Source organism: Mytilus trossulus, chromosome 8, assembly GCF_036588685.1.
Source record: "Mytilus trossulus isolate FHL-02 chromosome 8, PNRI_Mtr1.1.1.hap1, whole genome shotgun sequence".
In the NCBI taxonomy this organism is placed as follows: domain Eukaryota; kingdom Metazoa; phylum Mollusca; class Bivalvia; order Mytilida; family Mytilidae; genus Mytilus; species Mytilus trossulus.
Genome location: NC_086380.1, coordinates 22,869,065 through 22,886,264, shown reverse-complemented (window position 1 = coordinate 22,886,264; position 17,200 = coordinate 22,869,065). Strand labels below are relative to the sequence as shown.

The 17,200-nt window shown below is 30.4% G+C and overlaps 1 protein-coding gene across 3 annotated transcripts; it reads right to left on the bottom strand.

Moving 5' to 3' along the window:
• Positions 1-184: 184 nt before the first annotated feature.
• On the bottom strand, positions 185-16,308 carry LOC134681753 (uncharacterized). 3 transcript variants are annotated; one of them, XM_063541398.1, is made up of 7 exons: positions 16,186-16,269; positions 8,637-8,719; positions 8,080-8,171; positions 3,380-3,697; positions 3,013-3,128; positions 2,355-2,541; positions 185-1,843 (listed from the first exon to the last, which is right to left on the bottom strand). In XM_063541398.1, the coding sequence occupies exons 3-7, from the start codon at positions 8,138-8,140 to the stop codon at positions 1,596-1,598; spliced, it is 930 nt and encodes a 309-aa protein (XP_063397468.1). In that variant the 5' UTR covers positions 8,141-8,171; positions 8,637-8,719; positions 16,186-16,269; the 3' UTR covers positions 185-1,595. The 3 variants fall into 3 exon arrangements, with proteins under 3 accessions (XP_063397468.1, XP_063397466.1, XP_063397467.1); XM_063541396.1 differs by lacking the exon at positions 8,637-8,719 and having other exon boundaries at positions 16,186-16,308; XM_063541397.1 differs by lacking the exons at positions 8,637-8,719; positions 16,186-16,269 and adding an exon at positions 12,970-13,085.
• Between the last annotated feature and the right edge of the window lie 892 nt (positions 16,309-17,200).

Here is a 17,200-nt window from a genome sequence, read left to right as displayed (position 1 = left end):
TTCCTCCAAACTGATTTGAAACCTTTTCGTAAATATTTACTTCAGATCTTACTATTTAAAATTATCAAATGCATCTTTGGCATATGAAGACTCTCGTGAAGTTGATATACAGTCCGCAGATGGCATGTAGAGCATGTAGAGACGACTTACACACAATAATGCCTCGCTTATATTTGGAATAAATGGTTTTTAGGTACATTTATTAAATACATATCGTATTCGAAGATTACAAAATAATAATAAAAAACAAAAATAATTACTTATATGTACACGCAAATTCTAAAATGTCCTTTGCATTAGACCAGATACCCCTTTAAAATTATATATTATGATAAAAAAAAATTGAGAAACTAGACAATGCAATCATTTTTTAATGAAGCGCGACATCTTTGCTTGAATGAAAAAAGTCTAAAGAAAAAAACAAGAATAAATTTAATTTGCTATCAAAACTGTACGGTGAAATCTGATCATAAATATGTTTTGTATATATATAAATATATAGAGTGTTGTGTTAACAAATACACACCTGTAATAAAAAAAAAGTGGGGGGATATAAAATATAAAATATCACATTTAGCTAATACATGTAATATATGATAAACATAAGTAAAAAAATTTGACAGTAAACTTATTAGTCACAAAAGATGCGACACAGTTGTTACAGACATGTTCCCCATGTGTTATATTTATTTAACTTAATTTCACTGAGTTACGACAAATAGTATGATCAGTTCAATTAGTTCTGTATTTTTTTTCTATAATTTCTTTTTTAGAAAATTTAATGGAAAATGTTTCAACCCCTTCCAATTATGATGTTTCAACAATATTATAATTGTAAAACAAACATTGTGCCAAATAAGGGAATGACGTTATATGCGTCGTGGTTAAACCTAGTGTTTCAAATATTATTTGTCTCTATTTCACAAACACCAAAATTTGGATTATTTTTAACAACGATGCAACATTGTAATTTTTTTTACAATATATTTTCTTCGGATAAATATTTCCTATATTTTGTGTGATAGATATTTGTATATGCCGTTCAAAAAATTATTTCTGAGTTGCACCTTTTCTAACCATGACAAAGCCTTGAATTTACAATATCCGTCCACACACACCCATCCCATCCAGCCTCTATTTCCCCCTCTCTGATAAATACAGTCCTTCAACTTCTTAAATCTTTATGATAATAAAATAATTTAATAACATGTGATGAATGAAGAACAAAATTCTATAACTTTTGTCAAAAAAGTTACAACATGTATTGCACTGTTGGAATGACCTCCATAATTAAACTGTGTATTAATATTTACAAAAAAAGTCTTGTTTTCAAATTAGGCTGTTCATTTTGTACTACAAGGATTTTTGTTTAGCATATAACCGCTGCCTCATATATTCAAAACGTATAGAAAAACTTAATTTGAAATGAATAGATAACACAAATTCATGAACATATAAACAAGAAGATGTGGTTTGATTGCAAATGGACAACTATTAATCAGAGACACAGAAATTAACAAATAAAGGTCACCTAACTGCCCTTATTGCATAGACACCTATAAAAGGCCCCGAAATTATGCATGTTGTTCTCAAAGTCAATGTTGTTGCTCTGAGGTCAAATGAATTCTCACATCTGTTACGTCCGGTGATGGTATCTCTTGTGTTTCGTAACGAGTTTTCCTAGAATAAAAACATAATTCCTCACAAATTGAACTGATGTAGCCTTTTTGTTTAATTATCAGGAAAACCATAATGACAAAAACCATAACTAAAATCATAAACACAGCAACTACCAGTGCTATAAGCGCGTAATCGTTAAGAAAGCTGCTCTTCTTGCTATGACCTGAAATTGAAAGAATACTATCAGCAATATTTTTCTTTTTTTACTTCTTTACAATGCGTGTATGCTAGGTGATATCACCCCCCCCCCCCCCAACCCAGTTTTTTGTGGGGTTCATGATGCTTTGTCTTTAGTTTTCCATGTTGTGTACTATTATTTGTCTGTTTATCTTTTATCATTTTAGCCATGGCGTGTCTCGATCTATGAGTTTGACTGTCCCTCGTGTATCTTTCGCCCCTCTTTTGGTGCAACATTTTGTCGATTGCGTTATTTATATATCTAGTTGGGTTTTTTTTAAATGTAAAAAATGAAGTTTTTGAATCATAGTACGTTTCACTCATGATATATGGGTCAACCAGATTTGTCGCAAACTTTTTAATGGTGTCTTTTTACTTAACATACGTCTCTTTATTTTGTAAGACTCGGAAAAACATGATAATTGAATGAGACAAATGCTTCTACAACTTTCAATAATAATACTGCTCGTGAAGTCAACACCAGTAAACATACATACCATTGATTGGGCATGTGTTGAATTGTTTTCTCTGAACTTCGATGTGTTTTGTTCCAATCTTACACGAAATTACCATTTCACCATTGCAGTCTTCTTTTCTGAAGGCATGCTGTAGACTAATATCCACAGCATATAATTTTCCATTTTTCCTTTTTGACATTTCAATACGTTTTCCAAAGTTGATTTTCTAGCAAATTAAATATTTTGAATATTATTGATCTTTTTTATCAATATAACATAAAAGTAAAATAAAACCGAACTCTGAGTACATTTAAATACCGAACTTCGAATACATTTTTTCGACTTATAAAGTAAGATCACGAAAGTTATTTTTATGTAAAAGAGGTCAAAACCATGAGGTGTATATGTAACATTTTTTAAAATCCTTGAGTTTATTTAACACATTTTGAAATAATGAAACAAATTATGTCCCATGAGTAACATGACAGATGCAACAAGTAGAACAAGTAAATTCTTTCAACATCAAATTTACCACACATATTGGAGAATATTTTTACTTTTTTTAAGATAACGGCGAGCATAAAACTTAATAAATTATCGAAAAGACCACGCATAGTTGATTGAAAGTTTATTCATAATTCAAATATGTACTTTTTTAAATATGCATTCGAATATTAAAATACTCATATTATCATACCTCAAATATGATTTCACAAATTGGAGTCGGCCATATTTTATCAAAATGAACGTTTACACGGAAATGTCCATGCTGTAAAGTTGCAGTTACAGTAGTTGTTTCTGGTGATGGTATATCTATTTCAAATAAATATGTTATATTGTACATAACATAAAATAACAGTCACAGAGTAACAATAGCAGATAAATTTTTAAAAAAGGACCAATTAAGCATGTTAAACCTCGATCTTAATTAAGTTTTCAAATTTAAACTCAAATCAAATATGTTTTTTATTATAAAATAAAATGAAATATTATAATCCATAAATAACATTTTAAGTGCGAAGAAAAGCAATATTATTAATTGAAAATTCTATAACAAAATTTACATTCATAGTCCTCCTCGTTGAGCTGAAGTGTTTTTCGTGTTATATCTACACCAAATTGACATTTATATTCACAATCTACATCAGACTCCGAAAAGCTGTTTATTTCTAAGATGTATTGAGATTTGTCTTTTCCTGGTATCTCATTATATTTCAAACGGTTTGCAGAAATGCCATTCATACACAATAATGCATTATAGGGTCCACCTGACCAGCTTCTGCTGTGTGGTTTATCAAGCGGAATCTCGGTTCCGTTTGCTTTGCATGCAAGTTGTACTTTTTCATTAAATACCACAGGATTCGTTAGCAGTTCCAAGTCAGCTGTAATTGTGTGAATAATTATTGAATGAAAAACAAACATACCCATACACAGTTCAAACTTAAATTAAAAGTTTGACTTTGAAATAATTTTGTCATTCGGGGAAGATTTTGAAAGCAGATTTTGCAATACATTTGGCACAAACTGTGTCAACTTAAGGTTGAAGTTTAAACCTTTCATGGCTAACAGAGACAGATTTCGATTGCGTTGCTGCAATTGAGATATGATTATTAAACATGCAAAGCCTCATTTACTGTTATCTTCGGAAAGTATCTGTACCAAGTCAGAAATATGTCAAATGTTTTTTCAATCATTTATTCAATTATTAACGTTTAATTTTATCAGTTTTTATGAACCTCTCCTTTTCAAACTTGCCTTGGGGATAGTATTTTAATAATTATATTTATATAATTCTATTTTGAATGTAACGCGTCTTATGATTGGCTGATGTTATTTTGTTATCAGCCCATAGACATAATTTAGTCATGTGATCGTGACGTCATCAACGTTTTTCGTGGTTTTCTACGGTTTAAAATGGAATTTAGAATGAAATTATAAGAAATGACTGTAAATATTTTTCTGTCTATTCGAAATAACATACAAATCTGGTGCATACTGTTAAACAACCCGCTACGCGCATTATTCAGTGTGCACCAAATTTTTAGGTTATTTCTTCATAAAATATTACAGTCATTCCTTAAATAATATGAACATTAAACTGTAAAATTATGCAAGTAGCTTTTCTATACGTGTTGTTCGTTTTATTTTAATGACAATTTGATACTCTTTCTATATCAGCATATTTTCGTTTTTATTTTAGACCATTCAATATGCAGCTTAGAACTGTGTGCCTATTTGGGATCTCTGAAAAACAGTACAGTGTAAAACGTTGTGCGAAGGTGGTAAAAGTAATATCCATTAGACTTGCAAATCACGTTTCAGAAATATTTGTTAACGTAGCATCTTAGGAAAAGTTTAAAAAGTAAAATTGTGCAAAAGTGGTATAAAATATTCAATTTAGACTTGCAGATCGCACTTGTTACAGAAATTGTTTTTAAGTTTCTGAAAGCCGTTACTTCCGAATGTAATATTAAGTTGTACACAGTAACTTCCGAATTTAATACCAAGATGTAAGTTGTTACGTTGGAATTTATTATTATGATATAAGCAGTTACTTCCGAATGTTATACTAAGATGTAAGCAGTTACTTCCGAATGTAAGATTAAGACGTAAGCACTTACTTCCGAATGTAATTCTCTGATGTAAGCTGTTACTACCGAATGTAATACTAAGATGTAAGTAGTTTCTTCCGAATGCAATACAAAAATGTAAGCAGTTACTTCCGAATGTCATACTAAGATGAAAGCAGTTACTTTCGAATGTAAAACTAAGATGAAAGCAGTTACTTCTGAATGTAAAACTAAGATTTCAGCAATTTTTTTCGAATGTAGTACTTAGATGTAAGCAGCTACTTCCGAATGTAAAAATAATATGTAAGCAGTTATTTCCGAATGTAATACTAAGATGTGGGAAGTTTCTTCCGAATGAAATACTAAGATTTAAGCAGTTACGTCCGAATGTAATACTAAGACGTAAGCAGTTACTTCCTAATGTAATTCTAAGATGTGAGAAGTTACTTACGAATGAAATACTAAGATGTAAGCAGTTACGTCCGAATGTAATACTAAGACGTAAGCAGTTACTTCCTAATGTAATACTAAGATGTGAGAAGTTACTTACGAATGTAATGCTAAGACGTTACGTCGGAATGTTATACTTTAAAGTCGTGTAAAACCCCAATTAAAAAAAGGATGCATGTGTTTTTATAAGAACATTCTTAAATTTGTCAACATTTAGAAGAAGTTTATGTTTTTTAAATTGCTTGTTTCCAGGAAGCAAATCGCCGTATGAGAGTGACCTGAGTGTGACCCTTCTCGTAAAAATCAGGTGATCGCAATACGAATGTATCTGTCATGTGAATAAACTATTTTCTAATTGTATATGTTTTACACGTGCTCAATATCCACGCTTCTTTGTTGATTGTTTACTATAGGGTGACAATCGATAAACTACGGCTTCAAAACACGACAATTGATGAGCTGCCATATTTGTTAAATCATAACAGACAGAGATAAAAAAAAAATGACGATCAAAAACGATATTTTTTAGTAAGAAATGAAAACATCGTTAACAGAAGAATGAATTTATGATATATACATGACTTGCGGAATTAGATAAACATTATTTTCTACCAGTCACTGGTGCCGTATGACTTTTCTTAACTAAGATTCTTGTTTAACAACTTTACTATTTCGAAATACCATTTTTTAAGCGTTGTGATGCCTTAAAATTGCTTGTTCAAAGTCATGTACACAATTTGCTTTAAAAAAAAAACGAATGAAAACAATAGATGAAGTATTAAAAAGCCAGTCGCATTTATTTTTTTACATTACAGCAATGAACTCTATTAATTCTAACAAAACTTATACTATTAAAGCTGTGTCACTATTAGAGAAAACAAACAGAAGTAGTGGAAAAAAGGTTAATTCTTTGAAAAGAAAACATTGTACTTAAAATAAACGTTTTGCAAGTGTTTTATTAATATTGAAAACAAAATATAACTATCAAAACTGTGTTGACATCAATTATGAAAACAAACAAAGGTTAGAGATAAAATTGAGAATGGAAATGGGGAATGTGTCAAAGAGACAACAACCCGACCAAAATAAAAAAAACACAACAGCAGAAGGTCACCAACAGGTCTTCAATGTAGCGAGAAATTCCCGCACCCGGAGGCGTCCTTCAGCTGGCCCCTAAACAAATATATACTAGTTCAGTGATAATGAACGCCATACTAATTTCCAAATTGTACACAAGAAACTAAAATTTAAAAAATACAAGACTAACAAAGGCTAGAGGCTCCTGACTTGGGACAGGCGCAAAAATGCGGCGGGGTTAAACATGTTTGTGAGATCTCAACCCTCCCCCTATACCTCTAACCAGTGTAGAAAAGTAAAAGCATAACAATACGCACATTAAAATTCAGTTCAAGAGAAGTCCGAGTCTGATGTCAGAAGATGTAACCAAAGAAAATAAATAAAATGACAATAATACATAAATAACAACAGACTACTAGCAGTTAACTGACATGCCAGCTCCAGACTTCAATTAAACTGACTGAAAGATTATGATTTCATCATATGAACATCAGGCACAATCCTTCCCGTAAGGGGTTTAGTATCATACCATCATAACATATATGAGAAGAACATAACCCGTGTCATGCCAACAACTGTTTTTAGAATAAATGTGTTTAGTTCCGACGCAAAGACCTTATCAGTGACTCAATATTAACTCCAAAATATGCAATCTTTAATGACTTGACAACAGTATCGTAATTATATCCCTTCTTAATAAGTCTATTCAAAGGTTTTGTAAGTTTATGAGGTGAATACTGACACCTTTGTGCTTTATAAAGAATATTTCCATAAAAAATTGGATGTGAAATACCTGAACGTATAAAAAATCTGCATGTTGAGCTATATTTACGAATGATGTCTTTATACCGATGATAAAATTTAGTAAATGTTTTGACTAGTTTGTGAGTTAACTCTTTGAAAAGTCTAATAAAAAAGAGTAACAGATAAATTTACTTACTATAAACTTTTTGCAAGTAAAAATAAATCAATTTATAAGCATTTTGACTTATCTTAATTATAAGATGTCATTCCTAACAAAATTATGTGATAAGAGATTGAATAATTCACTGATATATACTTACAATTTGAATTTATTGCTCACTATCATAAAGATAAGATTTTCAAAGGATAATGACTACTTTAAAGTTGAGTGTAAACTTTAATAATTATACATCCTACTGTTTTGTAACACTGAAATTCTAAACAAATATCATATGTCCAGAAGTATAGAAACTCATCATTTTTTTTTAGATAAAAGAATATTTGTGGTATAGAAATTCTATTTACAGCTTTAATTTATGAATAAATGACATTTTTAAAATGTGGCGAACATCAATATTTGGCACTATGCACAAGTAGACGATGTACTAGTAGATAAAAATCAATATTTCATTGTTTTATTATAAAACTTATGTGCGATATTCCTTTTCCGTTTCATTATAACTTTTGATTTTAGATCAACAATGTTACCATGATGGTTATTTGTAGTTTTAACGACATTACATTAAAAAAATTTGTTTAATTTTGTAATTAGAACATTTAGAAAGGAACTTCGGATGTATATTCATTTAGTGCACGATACCGTAAGCATACAACAATAATATATCATATAATGTTTGTCTGTTTTAGTTAAACCATATGTTTTTACAATATCATGCAATAGGATATGATCTAAATTTACTTACTGCATGCATTTATATGTAAATAAACGAGCTGAAACATAACAAACTTCAGGATAAAAATCATTTTGCTTGTCGTTTGCCTGGGTTAAAATGATCTGAAAAGAATTTGCATAATTTCTGTTATAACATATTTATACAAAAATAAGTTTGATGTCGATCTTGTTTTGCGGTCTCCATATCACGGGTAGTAAGGTCGTCATATCGAGGAGCGTTTCGTACTGTGATTTTTGTCATAGTTTGGATAAGTTTGACATGACGGTGTTAAGTGTTTTTGATGACAATCAATGCAAAATGTAAACATTCGGATATTTTGTAAAAGGAACTTCAATATTTCAATAATTCAAGCTGGTAAGTACCTTTGTATAAAGTAAATATGTTAGTACATTACAAGTTGTATCAAATAGTTAATGATTTAACACAGAACAAAGCTTGCGTATGTCAAAATTTAAAAGTTGCTTATTGGTTAAACGTGCATAAAAAAGTCATTATCTTTCAGTCTGTTACATCTCATGTTTCTTCGTCATAAAATACTGCTGTCAATTATTCAGAAAAATACCTACTTTTGCACTCAATTCAAAATTACTGAAATATCTGTGTCATGGTTTAGTTTATGTTCGACATTGGTAAGTTAAGTAATGCTGTCCTGTATAATAAAGAGTTACTATCAAAATTAACAACAATTGTTTCATTTGAAACACAAAAGTGCATGAAAAGGAGTTAAATATGTTTGCGGGCTCCCCTTCTATTCTTCGCCTTAAACATTGCAGACATGTCAAATTTACCAGATCGGTTTTAAACAATAAAATCACGTTGATTTATTGAGACCTAGTTTCAAACCAATAACAAGAAATAATGATTCAAAGATAGCTTCCTTTTACATTTCAGGATGGAGTTCTGCTGCCAATATTGTGAGCTGTACAATTTAGACATATTTTCAATTCTAGGACACACCATACTAAACCATTACATAAAAAGTAATATAATTGAAACAATTAAGTGATACTATACACGATGAATTAATACAATATTACTGCCATTGTATATAAAGTGCGAATCCAGTTTGTTCATTTTCACCGTTATATGCGAGTATGTCTGTTGTAAAATAAAGGATGACGGGAAAAAGTGCGTTTGTTTACTTTTTGAAAGTACGAAGTAATTGATTTAAATGTATAACTTTCTAATGTATAATCACAAGATTAAAGTCCAAAAAGTGTAATTAAAGCAGTTGAATCCATACGTGAAAAAAAATTATCTGTCTTTGATTGCCCCTGGTAAAAATTACAAGTTACTTTGCCTGGAAAAAATTATAAGTTATTTTGCATGGAAAAAAATACAAGTTACTTAGGCTCAATGTAAAAACAATCCAAAGCCAACCTCCTTTCCATCAGAATATAAAATGGTTGCTACTTTAGCTGTCCAAGATATATGTATACAATGATGGCGTGTCATAGGAAAGGATATATTTAATCTTACATATAAATCCTGGTCTGAACAAATTATCAGAGAATATAGAATTGACAATATAAAAAAGATAATGTGGTATGATTGCCAAGAAGACAACTCTCCACACAACACCAAAATGACACAAAAATTAACAACTATAGGTAACCGTACGGTCTTTTGTACGGCATTTATTAATATATTACCTCAGACTTTTACTCACAAATTATGCATATTATATAATCAATCTTTCTGACATTATAAATTATGTTAGAGAGTCGGGTTAATTACGACGTTATATGATGGAAATTTATCAATATCCTTCTGTGAAAATGCATCGCATATACAACAGTAATTAATCGCTCTGCAGTAAAAATGAAAATTTGATATCATTATCCAACAGTATAAACATGAATCGCATCACAAAAACAACAAAGTGGAATTTGATTCAATAGCAAAAAGCTGAACAACAAATAGATATAGGAAGATGTGGTGTGAGTGCCAATGAAACAACTCTCCATCCAAATAAGAATTCAAAAAAGGAAACCATTATAGGTCAATGTACGGCCTTCAACATGGAGCATTGGCTCTCACAGAACAAAACACTATGAAGGGCCCCACAATTACTAGACGTGTAAAACCAATCAAAGGGGAAAACCAACAGTCTAAACCCTGTTTTAAGTTATACTACATTATTAATCATGTTAAAAGGTACATTTTTCTACAAATGAAACTTGACTGCTACTTTTTAAACTCTTGTATACTCTGTTCGTTAACTATTCTTGACATTTATCTATCTATGTATCAATTTAACACCTGGATGGTTGTAGGGTCCACATAAAAAAAAATCACGAATTTATAAAAACAGTACATATTGTATATTATTTCTTACTTTATTTAAAAATCGTGAATTTGTCGTCTGTTTATTTATCATTCTACATAAGAAATTCATCACGGAAACACTGAAAATGACATTTTAGGATTCGCACATTACATATACTGATTACAAAGAGTTTTTATTGATTCGTAATATTAATTGATAAACTTGAACGTTATGTCGGCTTAAATCCATATCGAAATAGTTATCTTTCATATTTTAAATTTAAACTTTGAAAGTGTTTTGTATGGTAATTTCACATATAGTTTTAAAAACCAATAAGTTTTGAAACTGTTGTCCATATCACGCTTAACGATTCGGTTTCATAAATGGCTGAAGACTTATGATGTCCTCTTTATATCTTTTGGTTAGTTTTGGTAGCTGGGTTACTGTATCATGGACCTATAACCACACATCTCCTTTTTTGCATCATAAACTGATTTTCAAAATTTTAAATAAAGAAAAGCAATCAAATGTATAGTTTTCTAGGAAAAAATTACTTTTTGACTTACTGCCAATTTTTTGCAACTTTAAAGTAGAAGTCTTTAGCTATTTGACTAGTGATGCCGCTCACGATATCCTTGGCAGAGTAAAGCATGGACACACGGAGAAAAGATTCTAAGTGAAACAGAAGCTACGCTTTGTATAATAATATCGAAAGCTAGTTTAAAAGAGCAGTGACTTTTAAAATTATACTGTAGAAAACTTACGAAAAGTAACATGACATGCTTAATTTATGCTTTGACAATTACATCCACTACATTTGATTAAACAGGCATTTTTTCTTGTTAAGCAGTTAATATATAGTGTAACTTCGTTCAATAAGAGGCGCTATCAAACAAATTTTCAGTAATAAAGTGAAACACATATATATTTATTTCGATCTAAACCATGACAAACTTGACCAAAACCATGACAAATTTCTAGACTCTTAACCGAACCATGTCAATTGCTTAACAAAACCATAGCAATTCCGATATCTTGCTTATTCTGCGTTAATTTCGTGTAACAACAATTCCAATGTAGATAGTTTGACCTCCAATACAGATTCAAATATCTTATTTGCTTTTCATCTGCTCGTGTGAATAGATCTGAGGCAATAGTTTTAGAAAGTAACACAAATTAACCATGTCAAACTTATCCAAACTATGACAAAATCCTGTACTAAACGCTCCTCGATATGACGACCTTACTACCCGTGCATATACCACCAAACGAACGGTTGGCGATTATTCAAAAACAAATTCGGAACGTTCTTTTTGAATTTGATCTAGAAAAAAGGCTTCAGACAAACTGGTGAATTTTATCAATTTTATTTTATATCTACAAATTTATACGTCATATGTATGTTGTCAATAAAATCGATTTTATCGCTGTGAAATGTCCTGAAAATTTTTATAATAAATCGTCTTTGTGTTTGTGGGATTTTTTTTATAGAAACCTTATCAAAAATATCGAACACAACATTCACATTTAAATAGACATTGTTTGCAGTACCTTATTATTAGAATATGCTTAAAATTCTTAATGGATTATAGAAAAATTTAATAATTCCAAATCTATATTCTATCCATCTATATAAACATTTGAAACACTTATGTAAAAACTTAATCTGTGATTCCCCGAGACTATCACTGAGCAGTCCAGTATCTCAGGACATCTGTACTTGCACGAAAGTACATATACAGATTTTCTTAAGGTTTATTACCCCTCAGTGCCCTGTGAATTACTAAATTTTCAAACTGCAATAGTATCAAAACAGCAAAGATAATGAATAATATAGATAGGCCATTTTGTACATATGCCAAGGGGAAACTTAGTGCAAAGCATTATCATTTATAGTTTAATTGAATTTAAGAATAAAAAGAGAACTTGGCGAAAATAAAACCTAGATTCTTGTAGAAAATCCACAGACTTTATTACAAAGATTTTTGTCATAAATCTTTAAACATAGATTACTGACTAGTTTTGCTATGATGTGCTAGCGTTTATTGATTACATAAAGTCCTAAAACACCTTTAAATTCCAAAACAACTCGGGCTAAGTCACTTAAGTCGAACGCACCCTAAAAGGTGTACTTGAATTGGTCCATATTTATATTTTTTAACCAGTATCTAAAATAAACATATTTTAAGGAAATCATTGCTAGCACTGCATGCAAAAATCCTCTATTTATTAAGCATCAAATTGCCAAACACGAGAGTACACGGGGAAAGGCTGTGGATTTTCTATGAAATTTCCATATGTTTAGCATTGAATCAACACAAAGGTACATAATCCTTAAGTATGTTGTTACAATATTTGTGAAATCATTTAGAATTTAGTAACACATCTCGCTCATGCTGAATTGTGATTTCTTGTTCGTGTTTAGCTCAAAGTTTTATCTTTTTAGGTTAAAAGCGCACTCAACGTCGGTTAGTTTTTTTTCCCCAATATTTTGGTATCGCTGAAGTGACACTATTAGCCGAGATGGGCATCGTTTTTATAATATGTATGCCGTTTCATAATATTAAAGACTTTGTATGTTATACTCTGATTAATGTTTACAATTAAAACGTAAAATGTTCTTTTCTTACCTTCTACGTTCTGTTCTCACTTTTGGTGACATAAGTCACATGACAATGGTGGGTTTTTTTTGTATAAATAAAAATATGGTCATACATAATAACAAAACTACCCGAGTGAATTGTATCTATTATTGGTGCGAAAATTCCCATCGTTTAGTAAACATAATATTTTTTTGTTTGTCAAAGCAATTTAAATGGAACGTGTCGAGTAAGATATCTGATTGCATTCAGTAAACATTTAACTGAAATTCGATGCATAATAAATATTTACAGTAGTTGCATAGTTATATTGCAAAAAAGCTTTGTATTCATCTATAGAGATTTGATTTTATCGATAAATTTCATAATAGATTATTAAATTGACCATCATTAACGAAATATATCTCAATAGTGTAAATGTCATAAAAAGCCATGATTTTTACAAATCATATTTATTATAGAGAACATATATATACTGTTTCGAAATAATGTGGCATTTGAGACAGTTGACACTAATTAAAAACAAAACAATATGCATGTGTGCTAGGGTACAACCGCTCTATGTAAAGGAACACTCTGACTATTGCGAAAAGTTCTCCAAATCGAAACAAATTCATCTGAAGATGCCAACACGTTTTTAATAATAGTTATCAAAGGTACCAGGATTATGATTAAGTACGCCAGACGCGCGTTTCGTCTATATAAGACTCATCAGTGACGCTCATCTCAAAATATTTATAAAGCAAAATGTTTCATATCAACTTCACAAGTAATACACGCTGGTCTTCAAGTATGGATTCCAGGTACTGATGGTGTATATCATCTAAATAATGTGTTATAGCACTTCTTTTTTTTAAATTGTCTTTGTAAATTATTATGTATACTGTTAAGTTTTTTTTAATATTCATTTGACGTGGCTCCGTACTTAAACATCACGTCATTGTTTTTTTTATTTTGCTATGGTTAAATTTCGTATTCTTGTCATTTGATGTTGCTAATATCATTTGTCCATATGTTTGTTTTTGTAAAAAAAAATCATTGTTGACATATATTGATTAAGATTATAACACAATGTAAACCGATGTACCCTATTTTTGATGAAATGTTTACGTATTATCATATGTCCGATTGCTTTTTTCAAACGTTTTTGCCAATTAAATGGAATTTAAAGCGACTTTCACACAAGTGAGCATTTTAGTTGGCTAGGCAACCAGATTTAATCCACTATTTCTACATTAGACAATGTCTACACCAAGTCAGGAATATAACAGTTGTTATCCAATCGTTTGAGGTGTTTCAGCTTTTGAATTTGACATTCGTCCGTTTAGAATTAATTTCTCGGAGTTCTAGTTTTTGATATTTTACTATTTTCTTAATTATTAGAAATCATCTTTTCACCAGACATTCGTCAAACCTATTGGAATAGGAATTCAAAAACAATTAACCATCACAACTATGAATAATAGGACTGTGTCCCAAAACATACGATATACGAGACAGATACCAGTATAAACATCATGGATATCGACAATATTTAACACAACAAACAAACAAAATATAATAGGTATCGTATTATTACACCACTGTCCTCCGCTAGTGGGTGTTGCCTTCAAATTAGGTAAATCACTACACATTATGTATGTGTCTGTCCAAATTCAAGTGGTGCTCAGCCTAGTAATTACGGGAATGCCGTTTGTTGCTCTATATCATATTTATTTCACGTTCCTGATTTTTTAACACAAATCAGGCCGTTTGATTTCTCGTTTGAATTGTTAATTCCGGGACCTTTTAAAGTTGATTATGGTGTTGTTGGTTTTTTTTTTTAGGTCGGACCGATAGTTTCTATATAATTTCTTTATCATTTGGTCTCTGTGTAAAGTTGTGTCATTGGCAATCATACCCCACTTTTTAATTCTAATGTAACAAAATGTCGATTTAGATTTTGTACAAAAACATTTATCTCTGAGTTTATACGATATGTTAGTGCTTGTATTTCTTCATTGAATTTGTAAAGAAAACTGATACTTAACATAAGCTATCCAAATATGAATTATAGATTAAAGTTCTCTTGTTTAAATTTCACTGACACTTCCATCTTTCGTTTTGTCTTTATTAAACATGTTTGTTGCAGATGACCACTGATATAAACGAGTCGTTACGATTTTAACCTATTCATACTTTATAACATCATTTAATTACGAAACTCGGGTTAGTCTTGTTTTGGAGGGTTCCCTGGCATAAATCTAGCAATTTCATTTTTAGTTTTGTTTTCACAACTTTAATACCAAGAAATTGTCGGTAAACAAATTGTATTGATTTGTGGATTTTAAATTTACATATTTCTGACTCAGAGGTGCCTAGACGTAAAACGTTAATTGCGTCTATGCAAATTTGGGAATAAACTTGGTACACTTCAATAGCATCAACTATATAGATAGAACTTTATGCAATATGTAACCTGTACTGCTAAACAACATGGTAGATGTGATTTTTTTTATTTGACATAAATCCTATTTTTAGAAAGTTATTTTTAGAATTGGTAAACGAATTTCTATTTATAAAATACCCGTTATTAAAATATTTTTGAACATGATTGAAGACAACAGCATTTGTAAATTTTTTATCATTACTTAACTGGCGTACTAACTTATAATCCTGGTACCTTTGATAACTATTTACACCACTGGGTCGATGCCACTGCTGGCAGACGTTTCGTCCCCGAGGGTATTACCAGCCCAGTAGTCAACACTTCGGTGTTGACATGAATATCAATTATTCGGTCATTTTTATAAATATCCTGTTAACAACACTTTGAATTTTCGAAAAAACTAAGTATTTTCTTATTCCAGGTATAGATTACCTTAGCCTTACTTGGCACAACTGTTTGGAATTTTGGATCTGCAATGCTCTTCAACTTTGCATTTGTTTGGCTTTATAAATATTTTAATATGAGCGTCACTGGTGAGTCTTATGTAAACGAAACGCGTTTTGCGTTCTAAATTATAATCCTGGTACCTTTGATAACTACAAACTCAAGATGCATTTGAGGAGATTAGACATATAATATACGATGACTAATCCTTTCTCGTGACTAAAGTCTTTCAATTTGTGAGTAGCCTTCGAACGTTAACATAGAAAATCAAATAACAAAAATCAAATTTAAAAAAAGCATTCCTTGAAAATATTTTGATGATTTGGAGAAATTCAAATACATTTTCTGTCTAATACCAATAAAGGGTAACTTACCTTGAAATATTAAGTACAAATTTTAGAAGATTATGGTAAAAATGTTTAAGTTTCAGCTTATGAGCTGTTTCGTCTACACATGACTGGCGACACATATATATATATATGTAAGTTATAGTTGATTAAATTTCAATCATTTGTAAAGAAACATATATATAATTTCTGTTTAATATACTTTAAAATCTCGTCACAGTTAAAATGTATGTTAAATATTCTATTGTATAATCACAATACACAAATTGATACCCCAATGTAAATGTGTTTAGTTTCTTAATCAATGTAAACAAATAATTTCAAATCAAAACAATAATGGGAAACTCGTTGCTTACATTAAAACAAAATTAAGAAGACAGATCTAGACACGACGAAATTTATTGTCAGTGTCAAACACATTATACATTAAACATTGTTAAACAAAAAAATCAATGAAAATATTTTAAAAAAGTACTCTGATAATATTAGTATTACAGACATGGCATGAAAGTATTCATATGCTATTTATGAAGCAGTTACTACTTGTACATTGTTTGAATAACAACATCAATAATTACAAATGCTTATCAGCTTAGCATAATAAATTATAAGCCTTGATAACTATAATTATGTCGAGATGTATTATTGTATTTGTTTATTTGTATATTTCTCTGTCCTGAATGTTCTTACATTGAATTGTACTGTAATACTTTCATGTTATGTTGTCTTTTTATGAACATTGCAATAAATGCGCGAGGTTTGGTTACCCACTAAACCAGGTTCAATACACCAATTTTTTCCTTAAATGTCCTGTACCAAGTCAGGGAAATGGCAGTTGTTATCTTATAGTTCGTTTCTGTGTGTGCTTCATTATCAGTTGTTTTTTGTTGCACTTAAGTGTTCCAGTTGTTTCATTGTTTCCTCTTATGGTCGATGTGTTTTATCTCGATTTAAGTTTGTAACTCGCATTTGTTTTCTCTTAATCGATTATTAACTTTTAAACAGTGGTATACTACTGTTGCCTTTATTGAACGGTAATTTA

Excerpts from the sequence above, each read along its gene's own strand:
- LOC134681753 (XM_063541396.1), bottom strand. The coding sequence starts at position 8,140 with ATGATTTTTATCCTGAAGTTTGTTATGTTTCAGCTCGTTTATTTACAT. Across the intron at positions 3,698-8,079 it reads TTTACATATAAATGCATGCA|CTGACTTGGAACTGCTAACG; the intron begins GTAAGTAAATTT and ends ACACAATTACAG. Across the intron at positions 2,542-3,012 it reads TTTGTGAAATCATATTTGAG|AAAATCAACTTTGGAAAACG; the intron begins GTATGATAATAT and ends TTAATTTGCTAG.